The sequence below is a fragment of the Eublepharis macularius genome, chromosome 9, assembly GCF_028583425.1.
Source record: "Eublepharis macularius isolate TG4126 chromosome 9, MPM_Emac_v1.0, whole genome shotgun sequence".
NCBI classification, from domain to species: domain Eukaryota; kingdom Metazoa; phylum Chordata; class Lepidosauria; order Squamata; family Eublepharidae; genus Eublepharis; species Eublepharis macularius.
In genome coordinates this window covers 56,971,517-56,991,620 of record NC_072798.1, presented here as the reverse complement: position 1 = coordinate 56,991,620, position 20,104 = coordinate 56,971,517, and the positions used below count along the sequence as shown (strand labels likewise).

General features: G+C 39.3%; 1 protein-coding gene across 4 annotated transcripts in view; it reads right to left on the bottom strand.

Moving 5' to 3' along the window:
* Nucleotides 1-775: 775 nt before the first annotated feature.
* PPP1R12A (protein phosphatase 1 regulatory subunit 12A) overlaps nt 776-20,104 on the bottom strand; it is a 226,898-nt gene continuing 207,569 nt past the window's right edge. For all 4 annotated transcript variants that reach the window (XM_054989301.1, XM_054989300.1, XM_054989302.1 and 1 more), the window contains 2 exons: nt 19,778-19,828; nt 776-3,181 (listed from right to left, as the gene is read on the bottom strand). In XM_054989301.1, the coding sequence (XP_054845276.1) occupies nt 19,797-19,828 (32 nt within the window). In that variant the 3' untranslated portion in view covers nt 776-3,181; nt 19,778-19,796. The remainder of the gene's footprint in view (nt 3,182-19,777; nt 19,829-20,104) is intronic.

Genomic DNA, 20,104 nt, shown 5'->3' with positions numbered 1-20,104 from the left:
AAGTTACTTTATTGACAAAGGTGTTTGGATGTGCTGTGCTTTAGTCTCTACATGAAGTATAGTTGCAAAGGGTCCTGGAGTTTCTGTTGGTCTGTGGATATTTTCTCTCCTCACTGTGACTGGTGTCTTTCATTATTGGTTGATTTAGGTGTTAGGTCACAGCAGGAAGTCTAAAACAGTAAACATATTGAAAACAAACTTATCCTGATGCTTTAAGTAGAAGAATAAGTTACAGATCTTATAAACATCAAGATTGTAGGGAAAGGATTCTTCATACTAGGGCAGTTCTCAATGTGAAACTGCCTAGAAAAGATCAGAGACAATTTATAATTCCTCTTTGCGCTGCTCTCACAAAAGAGTTGGCACAATACTAATACATACAAACCTGGAGAACACAAGTCTTCAGTCTTGTCATACAGTGTTGTCATTGCTTCAGGTGAAGAGTTTCTGTACCTATGCAGATTAAGATCTTAATTATCACTGAACCTCCAAAAAGTGCATGTCCCTCTGTCCTGGGACAATTCACAAATTATGTTATGTAACTTGCTTTGTATTTAATGATTGCTGCTCTTATGGATGACAATGCTTATTTCCAATGGAAAACTTAAAAATATAGATTTCCATTAACACCAAAAATATGGGGGTACAGGGATATTGGACTAAAGCAAATTATATAAAGACCTCTAATATGTTCAGCCCAGAGAATAATGGAGTATATCTATCCTGTAATTAAATATTCTTTACCATAGCAGAACATAAAAAACTAGTTTCAGTGTAATTTCTGCATGCAGACAGGTTTATGTAAAATATATAAACATTTTCCAATTTTGTTACAGATTGCATAAATATGGCATTTTTACTGTTGCATTTACAGATGTGCAAACAAACACAATTTGAATACAATCTCTGAAAAGTACTTTGCATCCAAGTGAAGCAATGAAAAAATGCCCACATATTGTTTATATATCAAACTCTCACATGTTTAAAATGTTTTCATTAAAATTCACACATTTAAAAGTTTTATTCATTTTATTTGTATATGTCAAAATACATTTTTTGTTTGCAAAATAGTGGGTTTTGCAAGTAGTTTCATGCAGATGCAAGGTCTGCTCAATACTACCAATAAATCAACGCAACACAGTAGCCATTGTTTTTAAAGAATAAATAACCTATATATAAAACACTAAAATATTAGATACATATTAATCATTCACAGGCATTCAAAACTTTACCAAATATAATCCACAGTATGCCTAACTGTTCCACAACACTAATTAGCATGTTGTAGCCACTCAGATGGATCAGTTCTCTTCTTTGTTTTGTATTAGTTTAGGACCACAAAAGATGTTCATTTTCAAACTTTTTACTCATACAGACCACCTGTAACAAGATATCCAAGAACTATCGCTGTACCTTTAAAATCAATAATCCTGAGCTTGGTAGTAAGAGCGAAACCTTACATCTTCAAAAAACCTCCCTCCCACCCCCCCAAAACACCCAACCCGGAAGGGGCTTGTGTCCTCCTTAACCTAAAGAATCTTTCCCCTCCCCTCCCACAAATGAAACAATTCCCATCCCCAAGAAGTAGGCAGTAGAACACAATGACCTTTTAAAATGCAGGGATACAAATTCACATTTAATATAGTATACAATATAATCAATAATACAATAGCTACTACAAGCTTTACAATGTACAATTTATTTTAATGGCTGAACTTTTCAGTGGTTTTTAGGCAATAGTTTGTAGGCCAGTAAGATGTTTTGATTTCTTAGGACTGAGTGAAAATATAAAAGCTCTGTTTTCTAACAAAAGCTATCTTCACTGGAGAACTTTTTAAAAGGCCACTGAAGTGTATAAAATGGTCTGACATAATGGTAGTATCAGCTTAGATGCCTCTTCACATGGCAACAGCAGTGCATATAAATGAGTAACAGGTTAGGTCTTTCAAAAATGACTTAGATTACTTTGGCTAGCACAACAATTTTGGACAGCACTAAAACACATATGTGAAATGTGGTAAAATAATTATTACGGGTGAACATTACTCAAAATGAAAAATGGGAGGGAAAGTTAAAAATACTCTTATAGTTCCAATTTTTTTTTAAAGAGTAGATCCATTACAATGTACAATTGCTAAATCCTTTAAGCTGTAAAAATTAATGGACTGAGCTGAACACTGTTCTGGAGCAGTATTCGCTTTAACACACATTTGCAATGGGGAAATATGTTCAAGCATGTCATGTGGTGGTCTGAAAAATCCAAACAATACACATTAATATATACAGCATCACTCAGTACCTGCTAAAATGAATGTGACCGTTACAGGATCTAACATCTTGCACTACAAACCTTTTTCTTTTTTCTTTTCTTTTTTTTTTTTAAAAAAGTGACCAATAAAGGCAGAAAACAAGAGTCTTAAAATAACCAATCTACTTTCAACTGACTTTTAAAGCATCTTTTATAGGAAATAAATGCATATTGCACAACAGTGAAAGCAACTGTTCCACCAAACCTCTGTTTTGGGATGGCTGGCTGGACAATACAGGCTTAGTTAGCTACACAAGTTGTATTTTTTAAGGGGTGTGGTCTCTGTAAATGTAAAGCCGTGAAAACACTGTACAAGCAGCAGGGAAATCTGGTACATGAATAATTAGAAGGGAACACACACAATTCCAAACTTAGATGTAAAAGATAAAAATGTAGGATAGAAAAACCAGGAACCGTGACACAACAACAAAATAAAGTAACTGTCTGTGATAGCAGAAAGCTTTTCATTTTATGCAAGTGTTTATATGTACATCTAAGGCTTACTGGTTAAATATCTGAGGCTTATCTGGCCTTGAACACTTTCCTTATATGCGTTAGCTGTAAACAAGATTTCTCAGTCATTATGTCTTCTCAGCAGCTGCTTTAACACATGAAACAATGATCTTTGTAAAAAACAAAACCACCCAGGTAAGAGGGCATTTGGCAGGATATCTGAAACGACAGTCTCCAAGAAATCTTCCCAGGCTTCCAGTGACTGCCATGCTATGGTCCACTGGAGTAATTAATTATGTGCAATCCCATGATTTGCAGCTGGAATAAATGGTTTTATTTGGAAAGCTTGCTTATAACTCTGATCAAGGCCCCATTTTCATCTTTTAGCCTCTGGTTATCTGCCTTCAGGTCTGGTAGCATCTATCAGAAAACAAGAAAGTAAAAAGGCATATGACGTTATTACAAAGAAGAAAATACCAACCCCTTTCAACAGAGAAGTACTCCACATAACACCACACCGCACCCCCCCCACCCCGCCCCACAAGTAGCACATGTAGAGATGTAAAATGTCTGGAAATTTTGAAGATACAGGGGGAGAAAAACAGCAAGTATACTCAATACTTGAAAATTGTTGCAAGCTACTGCATCCCATACTACTGTAACACATACATTTTAATCTTTACTGAAAGGTAGAGAAAAAGTGAAGGCAGAAAATAAATTCTGTAGTAAATACAAGAAACTGTAATTCAGACAGACGCACTCTGACTGAGTCACAGTAGGTAGGACGGCCAGGATGTTTGGGATAGATCAGTTTAGGTTTGTACTGCATATATTTCAACCTATTGCTACACCCCCCATACCCAAATAAAAGGGGATAGTTTTTGCCCCCTGTGGCTTCAACATTTCTGGAAATTTTCAACTCTAGACAGGCACTCAAATTCCAAAATCCAGTATCTGGGAAAGGTACAGTATACTTATATGTGTGCAAAGATACATTACAGAAAAGTAGATTACATCCACTTGCATGATGTTTGGAACAATCCTGAGATTAACAGTGTAATCCTATGAAGAGTAACTCCAGTCTAAAATAATTTATTTCAATGGGCTCCAACTGGAGTAATTCTGCATCGGACTGCACTATTAGTAGCTTAATCCTCATTGAAACAAATGGGACTTGAATACTCAGTAATCCATTAGACTTAGCCATTTTATTTCTTATTGTATTAGTTGATATTGTTGCAGTTCAAAAGCATGTAACAATTCTCATATGTCCTCCAAGAAATTTACAAAATGCCACAGTACACATCTACTCAAGCAGGTAATCCCTTAATCGTCAAGGAATTTTTAAAAAGTAGTTCTTGCGTGTTCCTATTCTTCTCACCACAAACTCTGTATCTTATCTACTTCTTTCTAGTTTTTGCTTTACAATGCCAAAAATCTCAGGTAGAAGTCTGAATACAGAAAACATCTCTTTGCAATCTAGCATGTTATTCTGAACAGTACTGGGAATCAAATGTGGTAAGAGCATTTAATGCTATGTCTACCTTCCATTAAGCTTGAAGGCCTGGGAGAATCCCAACATGCAGTCTCTAATGAGGGAGGTATTGTTGTAAACAAGAATCCCCAAACATTTTTCAACACCTCTGTTTGCAGTCCCCTGTATATGATAGCAGTTGCCTTTTGAAAGATGTTATACCTGTGTTGTGCTGCCTCATTTCAAATACAGGAATTGTTAGTATGTACCAGCCAAACACTTTATCAACTCTTCTGGGAAAGCATAAGGATATGAAGATGTCTGTAGCTGCAATAAAATGCAGGACAGACATGCATGTGTTTTCCTGGGGAGTCGGAAGCTTATATTCACAGCACATCTGGAAGATATTGCAAAATCCAAGAGGATAAGGTACTAAAGGATGATCTGGTGATATCTTTACCTCCCAGGAGGTAAGGAGAATATGGTTAAATGCGGATGGATCTCAAAAATAATTCAAAACAAAGCTGAGTCACTAACATTAGTTATTCAGCCAAGTGTCATACCATCCACAATCCTTGGAAGTATTTGTGAAATCTTCCACTACCCTTCCTTTCATTCCCATTACACACACTAGTGCAGATAGGCTTTCCTTTCAAAAATTAAGGGATACATGCAAAGGGTATAAAATTTATTTGGTTTCAATTAAAAAAAGAAACAGAATTTTCTCTTGTCAGCCTCTTAAATAAACATGTTGACAACATGCAGAATTTTAAAAAGTTTGCATTAGACTAACTAGTAACATTGCAAAGCACTGTCAGTCAAGAGTTCCTGAACATAAGTCTCATTTAAAGTAAATTACCCCACATTTATGGACTGGATTTGGAAATGTGTGCACTTTTTTAACATGAAGCCAATGCAGAGTGGTAGTTTTACACCCTGTGGTAGTTCAGATGAACATGCACAAACACAAAGCATTAGCATTCAGCATAGCTGCATCCACTGTAGTTATGATTTCAGGTTGTATACAGAATGAGGAAGTTTATATCATCATTCAGCTATCAAAGAATAAACACATACAATCTGGTCCTTACAGAAAGAGACAGAGTGCTCTGTTCTACAGCTTTTCATCTGGCATGAGTTCCTGCTTTCAATCGTTCTACAACAACGAGGTAAACAAATGAACTGCCTGCAAACATCAACCTTCAATTTCTCATAGTCATAACATCTCCAATACTGAGACTTTAAACAGAAGTAACACAAAACAATTGGAAAATAAACAAATTTACTGTTACACAGGTTTGTTTCTCTTCTAGATATAGCTGGTTCAAATTGCATCGGCACTGCTTGACTAGGAATCAAACTTGCTGTACTAGAAATGACCCTGGAGGTCCCTTCCAACTCTATGATTCTATGAAATCAAACTGCTATTTTCCTAACTGCTTAGAGTAAAAGGCAAAGGTCTGCCCAATTGTTCCACTACTGCCTATATTTTCATGCCATTTCTGTGGCATCTAGAATAGTTGATGCAGATGATGTCTTCAGCACTGACAATCTCTGAAACACTGACTAGCAGTTTGGTTCTAGACTGGCACAGTCTGAATTTTCACCAATATAAACAAGTTTAAAATATTAATTCAGCTCTACTATATACAGATACAGTTAATGAAAAATTCTTCAACTGAAGCATTTTGTTGAGTCATGATACAAAGAAAGCTGATACTTCTGATTGTCTGATTAGAGAAAACCTGAGAAATAAAACATTCCTTTTCAGTTTTAAGTAGAACACTGATGCCGAAGTAGGTCTTACATGTATTAGTAAATTTACATTCATTTTGTAATACTCAGTTTCCAGTGAAGTGAAATTAGAAGTATGCAATTTGGATAAGGGTTTATAGTTTTGAAATTTGAAATGTCAATCAAGTAGCATCTCTGACCTGTGGTGGGTGCTTCTTTCAAGTTAACATTTCCAGAATGTTAAGATGCGCTAATTTAATGATGACAACAAAATGATTTTCTAACCACCATTAACAATTTGGATAAAATAGTTTGGTATTAACTGCAAACTAGAATTAAAAAATTGTTGCTGGCCAACCCAAACTAAAAATAGTCTTGCTTATTAATTAAACTGCACCATCAAGGCCTTTGTAGTAAGGTTGGGCAGGACTACTGGATACCATGCAAGTAAAGCCACACTTCTAATATTAAAGCAACAAGCCAGTTTGCAGACACTCAAGCATTAACAGGGAGGTGCAGGCCATTACACTGGCTGATGCTCAGCATTGGCTTGGCTACAAGAGAGAGAAAAAGAAGGAAATTACAAGTCCACAGAATATAGGGTGCCTACAGGCACCTGACAGTTTGGTAACCACTCTGGTAAAGGCCCTATTCTCAGCCAACAATTGCTCATTTAAATGCCTCAAAGCCTGAACGTGCTTTACTTGATAGGATTTCTGCAGGAATCAAAGGAACAGGAACAAATATGAAAGAAATTGCAAGTGTGCCATGTTGGAATGGTATCACAGTTGAGGAGAACTAAAAGAAAAAAAGAGAGATGTAAAAAGATTATCCTTTTCTTTGTAACTAAAGGGAAGTGGATCATCGCATACAGCTTTCCAAATGATTTTAATGGAACTACAATGAGAATTCTTCTCAGTGCTAACTGTCACAATGCATCTACTATGGAATTACAGCAAAGATCACACAAAGATTAAAAGGCCACACTCACACAGAACTGTACATTTGAGAAAGCGTTATACCTCTAGCCATATTAACATAATATTTCTAAACTGGAAACAGGTGCATGTTCCCCCAAAAGGTCAGGTCTGCCAGTCTTAGAATAGAACTTGGCTCCTGATTGTTCAGACAGCTTCCATTAGCAGGACAGCTTTTTATTGGACTTGGTGGATGTGCAGCTGGACTCCTGCCATGAACTGGCCACCATTTTACATTTCCTAATAACCTTCTGATTATTCTATTACACTAGGTGTGGGGATGCTTTTGAAAACCATTTTATAAATTTGTCCATTTTGGAACCAGTAGTTTACCACACAGAGAACATATTACAGTTTATATTATCATCACAAGTTCTTATTTTATTGTAATTTTTTAATGTGAGTCATCTTGATAATGCTAACTGGCAGCCAGCCAGCATGGTGTATTAATTAGAATGTCAATTTAAGATCAGGGACACTCAGATTCAAATCCCTATACTGTCATGGGTTAGCTGGGTCATACTGGGGTCTCTCTCTCTCTCTCCGACATCTCCATGGCCTCACATTTGACCTCCATCCCGGAGAACGGGCAGAGGATCGAGCCCATGGGAGATCTTTCCCTCGAAACATCCCAGACCACTTCAGAGAGAGGAGTGGAAAATATAGCTGCTAGCGTAGCAGAAGTTTGGTGGGATGATGAACTGGGACAGCTTGTTGAAAACTAAAAGGCAGAGGAAAGTACTGAATTATTAAATAAAAATTTAAATTTTAAGACAGTTTAAATTGTCTTATCTTGAAATTGGCCCAGCCAATAGATAAAGGAAAAAAAATCTTATTTAGCTCCTAAATATTAAAGATTAGTTCATTCTTCAGCTAGCAGGTGGTAACAAAGTTCTATTAATGAATTTTGAACAGTTAGGATCGTCTAGTTCATTCTTCAGTTAACAGCTAGTAATAAAGTTCTATTTGTAAATTTTCAGGATTATTCAAACAACAGATAGCAGCTGTATTATTTTGAGAAGAGAGAAAAAAATAAGTATGAATTCCAGAAAAACCCAGTGATATATGAAAAGTCAGCTTTATAACTTTAAATCTTTCATGGCATAATATGATCTGATCAGTGATATAAAACAAACGTTTTGTAATCTTGAAGCAAGAAAAAATTAAAAGTTAGCTCAGTGAACAGAGGAAAATAAAGTCAGTTGTAGTGTCTAATGCTGTCTTAAAAGAAACAAGAAGGTGAAGAATTAAAACAAAGAAATATAATATCCCATTTTGGCAGTCTTCCTGAGTATGTTTTGGTCCTTATTTATAAAACATTCGCATATTCCTTTAACAGTCAATTAGATTGCAGAAATAAAATGGTAGCTTATATCCGTGTTAAAACTGTGTCCAACTAAACTCTGTAAACTCTTGTAGATACAAAGTTTGCAAATTAAAACACCAGTAAAGATTATTTTGAAGCTAAATATCCATATAAAAAGTAAATAATTGTATTTAATGGAGAGCTGACAATCTTTTTAGCTCTCTCCATTCATACAGAAAAATAAAACACAACCTGTAGCTTATAGTTTTTGATAAAAAAACAAAAGAAAAAAAATCTGAAAATAGTCTAAGCAAGTTCCAACTAATATATAAACAGATATTCCAAACAGGGGACTTACTTCACCTTCTGACTAACTTCACTCTGCATCTGCTTGATGGCGTCCACGTTATTTGAAGACAGAAACTTGAAGTCCTCTAATTAAAAAGGGCCCAAAATCTTCTGATCTTCCTCCCGCATGACAGCTGGAGCATCTCTTAGTTGTAAACAGATGGGCTAGGGTTGATTTCCCAACCCAGACTGGCAGTTAAGCCCAGAATGCAGAGTAGACATGAAAGCACATAAGAATATGTGCTTTCAGACAGTTGCCATCTTCCTTACTATTTCACTTATTCTTTAAAAATTAAAAAAGTTCTCTTAACGCCCCAAGAGTATATCCTTCTCTCTTGTCTTTATATTCCAGAGTACGGGGTAAAATAATGTCTTGGTTCAAATGAAAACAAGAAACACTTTGGGGAGAATCAAAAAGAGTCCAGGTGCTACTGGACTCTTTTTGATTTTGCTACTACAGACTAACACGGCTAACTCCTCAGGATCTATGACTTTGGGGAGAAAACAAAGAATACCTTCTTGTAAGACTTCAGAAATGAGGAACTGGATCTCAACGCTTTAATTTTGTTAACTGTGCACGCAATGATTGCTGTTAAAAAGGAATCTTACCACACTGCTAAAATTTAAAGGGCTTTGGTAAAATCAAAGAAACGTTTCATTGAAGTATTTGTTCAGTTAATGTAGGCTGTACATTATTCTCTTCAGGAATGATTTAGATACCTTTTAGGTGAAAATAATTTAGATACCTTTTAGGAGCCAAGTGTAACTAAATAGAGAAAGAAGCTATTTCTTCATTTACAAAGCAGTCAAAAATTGGACACAAGTCTTTGAAGCAGTCCCCAATTGTAAGGACTAGATGGAAAATCTTTTTCATTTAGAGTTTCTTGCTGAAAACTTTTTAGCTTCCAATATTACCCTGAGACTCAGTTGGATATGTTGAAGAAACCAAGCTCGTAGATACAGATTCCTTAATATTGAGGTGAAAATTCAGTCTAGAGACAAAATATGACCGAAGCTGATATCTTGCGCTTGTAACATTTGTAGAATGAAAGATTTGAATTCACTTACCGTGAAGCTTCCTTTCTTGGTGGTCTGGGAGTGGGACAGTCCAGACTCATGAGAGGTAGCTCCTCCTCTCCTTAGCCGGGCTGGTCGACTTGATTGACCCTGGAGGGGAGGGGCTCATCCCTTGCTCCACAGTTTCTTTCTAAGCCCAAATTTCTTTGCATGAGCCTTAGTTACAAGACCTCTGTTCCCTCCGCCTTCCTGTATTAACCTTAACTATAACACTAACACGTTAACTATGTACGACTTGAGGCCTTCTTTCAGTATTTTGCTTTATTTCCCTACTAACCCAGGTTACTTTCCTCATACCCTTTTCCAAACTGAATAAACCAGGGCAGGTTGGATAGCCCCACTCCCGGACCACCAAGAAAGGAAGCTTCATGGCAAGTGAATTCAAATCTTCCATTCTCCCATGGTCCTAGGGAGTAGGGCAGTCCAGATTCATGAGATATATCTATAGCTTTGGTGGGTTGAATGGTTTTTCTCTTAAGAGGGTGTGCTGTAGCACTCTCCTTCCAAATGCTGCCTCAGCTGATACCATTTTGTCTATTCTATAATGTTTTGTAAAGGAGTGTACAGATTTCCATGTTGCGGCTTTGCATATTATTTCCGATGAAGGAAAGGACCTGTATGCTGCCGAAGTGGCTGCTCCCCTGAGAGAGTGAGCTGTAATGCCTGATGGTTCCAATTGTTTTCCCTTGTATGCTATTGTGATGCACTCCCTGATGCAATCACAATACGATGTGATGAATCTACTTCTGGTGGATATGGATACGCTTTGTCCTAGGGAGCATTTTCTGAATGATACAAACATTCTTTAACCTTACATATCTGTTTTGTTCTGTCTATGTAGTAATTCAGAGCCCATCTTACATCTAGACAGTGCCATTCCTTTTCTTTCCTGTGCTTTGGGTTAGTACAGAAGGAAGGCAATATTATGTCCTCTCCCTTGAGAAAGGGGGAATTCACTTTTGGGGCAAATGCTGAATCTGACCTTAGGACCACTTTATCATTACAAAAAACACAGAGATCTTTATCTACTGATAAAGCCCTGACCTCAGAAACCCTTCTTGCTGAAGTAATGTCCACCAGGAAGATAGTCTTAAGCATCAATTTCTTTAATGGACAATACACCATAGGTTCAAATGGTTCCTTCGTGAGAGCTGTTAACACTATGTTAAGGTTCCAAGTTGGTAACCTGTGGATTTGTGGTGGATTTATCAGTGTTGTTCCTCTAAGGAATCGCTTAATATGTGTGTTTCTTGTAAGCGGGGTTCCTCTCCTTACTCCTCTTATGGCTGAGATGGCTGCCACTTGTCACTTTAGTGTACTGCTCCTGAGTCCCTTGTCTAGCCCTTCTTGAAGGAAGATCAGGATCTCTTTCACTGGAGATGTCAAGAGGTTATGTCCTCTATTCTAGGACCAGTTATAAAAAATCTGCCATGTATTGTTGTAGCACTTGTTTATTGAAACTTTTCTAGATGCCAACATTGTGGAGATTACTTTTTCTGTGTATCCTAGTTCTTGTAGTTGGTTGTGCTCAGTCTCCAGGCTGTGAGGTTTAGGGACGCTGGGTCTGGATGTTGCATCTTGCTCTGTGTTATCAGGTCCTTTCTTTGTGATAACTTTCATGGTTCTGAGCTCAGTAACCTCATCAGCTCCTGGTACCATGGTCTCCTTGGCCAAAAGGGGATCACTTCCACTTGTTGCTCCACTATTTTTTGCACCTGTTCATAATTTGAATTGGGGAGAAAGTGTATAGCAGATTTTGTGGCCATTCCTCATACAGAGCCTCTGTTCCTATGGCTCTTGGATCCTTCATTCTGCAAACGAACTTTTGCACTTGTTTGTTCTGGGCGTTCGCAAATAGATCCACGTCTGGTACCTCTTATCTTTTGCATACTTGCTCAAACACTTCCCTGTTTAGGCACCATTCTGCTTAGTCTACTATGTTTCTGCTTAGCCAGTCCGCTATTGTGGTCTGTTGTCATCCTGCCTTGTGTGTGTGCTTCCCATCCTTCCAGACTCACATTTGTCGTCATTATGGTCCTTTTTGGTTCTCTGAGATTTATCCCTTTCTGGAATCGAGTTGGTTCTGTCCACCATTCCAGTTCTTGTTTTAGTATCACTAGCATCTGTATCCACCTTTGGCATTTGTGTATTATGGTTTCTTAGAATAAGAGTAGAAATCTCTCTAGTGGACATGTGTGGAATTTTGACCATTGTAGGATGTCCTGGCAGGACACCATCATCCCCTGGAGTTTTTCTAGTTGCATTACCTCCACTTTCCTTCTTTTCTGTATCTCTTTTATTGTGGAAAGAATCTTCTGTTGCCTCTCCTGTGACTCAAAGACTTTGCCCTTCCTTAAGTCTATTGTGACTCCTAGATGTACGATTTTCTGTACTGGGAACAGACTGCTTTTCCCTTTGTTGATCACAAAGCCGTGTTCTTCCAGGCATTCTATGGTCTATTTGATTGCTTCCAAGCCAGAGGTTTGTGATGCGGCCTCTAACAAAAAGTTTTCTAGGTATGCGAATAGGGATACCCCTCTGAGTCTGAGAAAGGCCATTAGTGTCACTGGCACCTTCGTGAATACTCTTGGGGGTGATTTGATGCTGAATGGAAGAGCCTTGTATTGATAGTGATCTCCATTGTATGCAAATCTCAGATATTTCCAATGCAATTCTTTTAAGGGAATATGTAGATAGGCCTCCAAAAGATCTATGGAGGCAGATATTCTCCTTTCTGTATGGCCCCTACAATGGATTTCATCATTTCCACGTTGAACTTGTGTGACTTTGATATACTGGTTTAGTCACTTCAAGTCCAGAATGGCTCTGATATCCCCTTCTTTTTTAGTACAACGAAGAACACTGAGTAGACCCCCTGTTTCTTGTATTGTGTTGGTACTGGTTCTATCTCCTTTATCTCTATGAGATGTTGTATGGTGTTCCTTCAAATGAAGTGTTTTTGTTTTAGGGGTTTCTTGGTACTTGAATAAATCTTCTTGGTGGTATCACATCGAACTCCAGGGAGTAACCTGTTGATACTGTTTCCAGCACCCATTTGTCCGTGATATTTTGCTGCCATATTCCTGCAAAACTCTGTAGTCTCCCCCCAATTTGTATGACCTTTTCGTACAGTTTGTAGTCATGCTGAGTGTCTTTTCTTCTGTCCTTTTGGCGGTTGGTCTGATTTTTGAAAGGTGAAGAGTCTATTTTCTGTCCTGGTTCTAGATTGCCAGCATCCTTTGGATGGTGTGGAGTTGCCCAAATAAAGTGGATGTTTGGAGTCTCGAAAGGAGTGTAGCCTTTTCTTGGTCTTTGGCTCTCTCTTTTTTGATGGTAGAACTTTTTTCTTTTCTGTGACTTCAATTAAATACTTGTACAGTGCCCCTGTGAAGGGTATTGCTGCCACCTTGGCCCATGGAGACTGGTCTACATCCCAGTTTCTCAGCCATTTATTATGTCACAGAGTGGCGTTGAAACCCATGGCTCTGGATGACATTTGAAAAGCATCTAAAGTGGCATCTGCTGCAAAGGCTGTGGCCAGAGCTATCTCATTTTTGACCTCTTTGGGGACCTTGCTGCCTACAGCAGCTAGGTCTGATTGCTGCTCCTGCAAACAGCAATCCTGTGATTGTGGCTCTTAGGGATGCCGCTGAGGCCTTGTAATTTCTGTGTAGCACTTGTTCTATCTTATCAGATGGGTCTTTCGGTAAGCCTTCTGCATCTATAGGCAGGATTGAAGTCGCTGCTAGACTGATGACTTATTCATCCACTGATGGCAGTTTGAATTTCTTTGCTGTTTCTGGCACCAGGGAATAAAACTTCTTGAAAATGGATTGATTGGTTTTTGGTTTGGCCAGGTTTTCCCATTCTGCCTTCATTATGTTATGGAAAATTGCTGGTAAAGGGACGCCAGTTTGCGTGTTCCCCATCTTTGGTAGTGCTCTCCCTGAGCCTTGAGGGAAAGCTGGATCTGATTCTTTCCATGTGGATGCCTCGGTGATTTCAAGAGCTCTCAGTACCTTTGGGAGTAATCTACGATAAACTTCCTGAGGGAACAGCCTTCTCTGTATGGGGCCTACTGTTTCCTCCTCTTCTTCTGACAATTCTCCTTCTTCACTGGCGAAAGACGGCTCTGAGATTTCGGAGTCAGATGAGGGTTCAAGGGACTAGAATCCATAGTCTCCTCTGTTCTCCTTCTCTTGGCCTTGGGAGGGGGGATGGATGTTTCAGCCCTTTTATTCCTCATGGTACCTGATTTTCCTTCACCTCTACTAAACACAGTGTCTTGGCCTTTGATCTCTTTAATAGCCTCTTTGAATTCTTTTTTAATTTCTGCTCTGAGCCATGATAGCAAGTTGGATTTTGCATCTTGGCTCATGAAATCTAAGTCTCTTGTCCCTCCTTACTAGGGAATTGCAGAGACTGGGTAGAGGCTAGGGAACTAGGGAGGTGCAGATTGCTCCCTCTCTTCCAAGTAGAGCCTCTACTTGCAAGGAGCCCTGTCTCTGGTACTTAGACCCTTGGAGAGTAGCTTACCAGGATTCAGAAGGCAGTGTGATTTAGAAGGTTTCCTTCACCAATGACGCTGCTACCTTCTGGTTGGCTGGGCTCCTGGAGGCTGTGCTAGCCTCAGCATCACTCATGCCTGCTTATGAGGACTCAATTGCTCCCCTGAACCATCTGATAGTTAGGGGGGGTATTCCTTGCCTGAAGGCAGGAGAAACCGTGTGGGAGTCCTTGCAGAGACCAGTGCCTAGACCAACATCTCTGCTTCCCACCTTTGCTTTCCCAGCAAATCTGCTGTAAAGGGCAAGAGAAGGACAAGAGAAGGGAAGATGGTGGAGAAACCCTTCCTTGTCCCCAGTGGGCTACTGCCAAAGGTTCTCTCTGCTGCTGCAGTCTCTGAGATTGCATGCTCTTCCAGAGTGGAGTCATCCTGCACCCTGTTCAAAGCAGGCTGGAAAAAACTGTGGAGTAAGGGACAAGCCCCTCTCCTCTGAGATCAATCAAGTCGACCAGCCCTGCCAAGGAGAGGAGGAGCTACATCTCATGAGTCTGGACTGCCCCACTCCCTAGAGAAATTGGGGTGGAGAGCAGGAATCTGAAAAGCATTCCCTATGGGATCTCTTAACTGCTAGGGAGCAAAACGTGATGATCCTGAGTTGAGCAAGTGTCACACAGATTTACATGTGGTAACCCCTGAATTTCAAAGACAGGAAAATATATTTGTCTGTAATGATCCACTCAGGATTTCCCACGTTGAGATAAATGTGTCTGTTACGATTAGGAAAGGAGGGAGGAGTGACTTTCCTTGCTGGGAACTCCCTTAGACAAAAGTTTCTCTGGAAAGCACCCTGGGTAATCCACTGCCACCACTAAGGTACATTCTGAGAACATCTAGACTGATCCACTGGGAAGCTGCCCTTCCAGCTCAGTCCTAGCAAAGTAACAAAGTAACAGGGTGGAAATCCGGAAAAATACCTTATAGCAAACTAGGTAATGTCCAGGCAATCTGGCACGAAGGGAAGAGATTCAGAGAAATATCCCAGAAAAATGTCTTGTACTAAGTGATAAGGAAGCCAAAAGTATCTTTATATAAAGGTTTATTATAGAAAAAAATGTAAAATGGCAGGTGGATTCAAAAGGGATAGGAAAGAGGACAAAATACAGGGAGGAGCACACTATCACACAGTTTTTCAAAGGAAACAATAATGTTGAGCTAATTCAGCTAAATATACTTCGCCTAGATTGTAGCAGGTTCCTCAGAGTATATACAGAGTTCCTTGCAGTACCAAGATAGTGGACAAATTCTTAACCCCTGACCCACTGGTCTTGAGGTCTCCAGATGTTAGGCTGTTCCAAAGTGGGGACAAAGAAAAGTCCAGAGCTTCCAGATATTTATGGGCAATGGAGACTGACCTAAGCCAGCATTGTCAGTGAGATGGATTAGCAGATCTAACCAATCCCAAGCAAAGGCTTCATCTCTGATGTCAAAGACTATTGCTACCAATCAGAGAATTACTTCAGGATGGAACTGCCATTTTAATGGCTATGCACTAACATGACAAAAAGGGAATCTGACCCAAACTGGTTGCCTTTTGTCAAAAAAACATTTATATTGGCCAGGTAACCCCAATGTGGAATGGCGTATAAAGTATTATTCTCATGTAAGCCCCAGACGTCCAAGAACCCAGATGCTGTAGATGGCGCTCTTGAGCCATATTGAATCTTGGAGTAATGTCACAGTGTGATACCACATTCTCCGTACTTGCTATGAGGATCAACTGTACTGTGGTGATGTTGTCCCAAATGACTGTGGCTTCCAACTAAATGTTTTCCCATGCAAGTAACAACCAAGGCCGATCCTGCTTAGTTTCTGAGATATAACATGATTGGGTTAGCCTGAGCCACTGTTCTTCATGATCTTTTCTAGAGTGTTTGCTGAACAGTTCAGAACCTTCAAACCGCTCATTCTCTACCCTAAAGTTTGTGCCATGGGGCTCAGTGATAGTGAGGACTCCTCCGAAGGAGAGGTGCCTCATGTAGTCAGCTCTGACTCAGGGGACTCCTCAGGAGAAGAGGAGCCTGGTGTAGTCAGCTCTGGCTCAGCACAAGCCAGCAATCAGGAGTCCACAGCCAGCAGCTGAGATACAGCCACCGATACCATCCAGTTCCAACCCCACAGGTGAAGTTCAGCCAGGGGCTTCTAACCCTCCAGAGTCACCCATACCCAGACAGTGCCGCAGACAAAGGCAACACATGGAGCTGCAGGAAAGACAGCACAGTGCTTACCTTCTGAGCCAATGTCAGCTGCTTGGGGATAGCGACAATGAGCAGCATCAGGATAGCTCGTAAGCAGCTGGCCGCAGCTGGCTATAAAGACCAGCCAAAGGAAACTGCTGGGCATGGAAGCAATATGTCGAATTCCTACTATCGCCGTGACCATTTTATTGAACCCTGCCTTGTTCTGGTGACATTCAGACTGTGTCCTGACTCTGCCTGCATGTAACTCTTGAATGTGCCGGTAACTGACCTCGGACCTCCATGCTCTGCGTTTTGAATGCACCCTTGGCTTGAGACTCTGGACTCTGTCTTTGGTATGGACTTTGACCACACTGCTTGGATTGGCATTTAGGCCCAACACGCAACACTTTGTTTCACTGGGAAAAGCAATATGCCTTCAAATATTAATCTGTTGTATGAATAATTTTGTGATCTCAATCTATATGGCACCACAGCCACTTTTTTCTTATCTGAATCAGATATATGTAGGAAGACACATGTTCCCAGGGCTGATAACAATTTGCAATCTTAAATATGAAAAAGGTCTATGGAGGAACAGCTTTTTCTACCAATAAAATTCATTCCCCCCACCCTTCCTATCAACTGATTCTGTGTGATGTGCCTCCCTTTTCTGATGCATTGGGAGCAGAACAAATTGCTTCCTATGAGAAAACATTTATTTATTGTACAGTTTTTCATTCCCACTGTGTGATGCTGAGCTGATGTCACTCATAATGTCATCAAGTAATGGTTCCAATGGAATCCCACATCCAGAATCTGAACAATAACCAAGGTCTCCTGTTCTGAATCGATGTCCTCCAACTGGATAAGATTTCCCATGCGTCTTGCAATATGTACTGATGCTAGTTGATGGGAAGGTCACTGGTTGCTCCGGTGAACACGGGCAACATCTCCAGTGCAATGCCCTTAACACCCTTATTAGAGGTTCTACACTCAGGCAAAATATGAACTGTTCCGATCATGAGCATAGGCAAAGTGACAGAAAGAGCCACAGGTACAGTGATATCCCCAATGATTGAAAGGGTGTCTGTCCCACATATTACCCAAGGAGCAGTTTCTGTCATAGGAGTCCCAGTTAGGTTTTCTTCTGTAACTATGCTTGATCAGATCTGCTGATAAGATAGGCTGACAGGGATACAATCTATTTCCCCACGCAAAAGTGAAATAATGGGTTTTCTTTTTTGTTTTCATGGATGTAAGATGATGGCAGCTTTGGCTCCAAGATCAACTACAGTATCTTTTCCAACACTGGTGGTATCGGAAGAAGTGCGTTGTGACTCTTGAAAGCTCATACCCCTACCACAAATTTTGTTAGTCTTATAGGTGCTACTGGATTCTTACTCTTTTCTACTGCCACAGACTGACTAGCACAGCTACCCATCTTAAATATTGGTGTAGTGGAAACTCATGACTTCTGCTTCTGAATTTGATGAGATTTTCCCTTAAATGCCAGCTAGCCATACAAGTCTCTCTCCTTATATTCTGATTTTGGTTTTCACTTCTTGCTGGTTGTGCCAATTGACCATGTTAAGTCATTTTTTTTAGCAACAGAATGTATGGTCTGTTGCTTCCCTGGGATTTTTCAGAACTTATCTTGGAACCAGCAAAACCAAAGCTGGTTTAACCTGGTTTTTCCTTCTTGCTCCATAGTATTTTGGCCAACACTATCTGCACCCTCCAGAGCTTTTTCCAAAAGGGCTGTTGAAACCTAGTGCTTTTTGCTTTAGGTATATATTGGTCACATATTGAACATCTAGAAATGCTGTGTCCCTCGTTAAAGTAGAGCTGACTCAAAGAAGGTTTGTCAGTGCCATTTCCCCATTACAGTGGAAACTTTTCTTAAGCAGTACCTTCTTCATTTTAACAGAGAAGAAATTGTTTCTTAATATTTTGTTAAAAACATTTCCTTGCACGGATTCATCACTGAAGGTCCAAAAAATTCCTGGAAACATCTTTTCTCTGTTGCAGCAAAGAGAGAACAGAGGGATGAGGTGCACATTCCCTTCGACCTCTCACATGGCATGAAGGTGAAGAAAGCCACTGGAGGAAGAGGATGTGCCTTGTCCCTAACTGAGCTCCAAACCATCCCACAGCACGGTACCTGTGTGGGACTGCATCGAGACCAGAATGATGACGAGAAAGTTCACTTTAGAGGAAGAACTTCAGTGGTGAAAAGGAATTTTAAAAGATATATAAGGATATATGGAAGATAACCAATAGTTAGTTCTTGAAGGGTTGAGCAGGCTAATATGGATAGAAAGAAAAAGGAGAGCAGAATAGAAAACATCCAAAGGTGAGCTTTCATTTAAAAAATGTTTCAAAGCTGCATCTTAGGACTTAAGGAAGAAACTCAAGGGGAACAAATATTTTGAAAAGATTTTAGGCTGCACTGAGCCTCATAGGGAGGGCTATGTATAAAAGTACACAACATTTACAAAATTTGACCTAATCTAATTGAACTACAGACGGTTTATCTGTTATTATTTCTTGTTACCTTCTGTGCTCATGGGAAACATAACTTTAAATATTTCTGGCTGATAGAAGACTCACAAATACAGATTACAATTTTGTCTGATACCAAATTAAAAATATTTAAACATGGAAACACATTTATTTTCAATGTTCTTTACATCATATCCTGTAACATTTGCCTGTATGAGAGTTTATCCAGGGGATGATGTGTTGAGTTTTGCCTGTTATCTGGGGTTAAGCTTATGGAGCCTAGATCTGCTTTTGAAGAATTAAAACTTCCTATAATAAAACTCAATTTTCCCTTGCTACATTTAAAAAGGCAGGTAAGATAGTCCAAGGATAGAAGATAGGCAGGACAGAAATTTTTTAAATAAATTAAAAACATTTCACATCATACTATTAAACTAAAGCTGTTCTATATTTTACTTTCTCCAAATCATCATCTTTTCTAGTGTAATTACTCTTTTATTAAAGATATATAATACCAGTAACAAGCATTGCACTGATCTGATGGAATCTTATTGGTCAAGAGCATTTGACCCAACCTAGAGAGCAAAGTAAAACCACTCTCACAGAACCACCTTCTAGTAGATTGTGCTCCTGTAAATTAACTTGTAGCGTCCAATACAGGACCATCTTTTACAAAAGCAGTATTATTTCAGCCATCATAAGCTTAGCTATTATTAGCTATTTTTAAAACATCCTTCAAAATTTAGAAGTCAGTAACTGGATGCAATCTTAAAATAATGGACCTGGGAATTTCTACATTGTAGCCTATAATCAATTTGACTTCCCTACATTTATTAAAATTAGTGCACACTTACTTTGAGTTCTTCTTCCATTTCAGATATTCGCCTTTCTAGAGCTCTTCGTTCCTACAGCAAAGTATTTGCATTAATGATTTACACAGCTACCCCAGTATTTGGGTGTATATACTTTAAACATCGTGAACGAAGCGCAATTTCAAATTTTCAAGATTAAACAACCATAAGCACAGTGGAAACAAGAGGGTTGCGAGGCCAGTGACGTGTACAAAAAAAAACTCCTTCCCAGTTGGAATCAAGACAGTAGAACAAAATTCTACCAACACAATCCATTCTTGATCTAAAGCTGAACAGGCAATAGATTTTATAAAGTCAGTTGGCTATCTA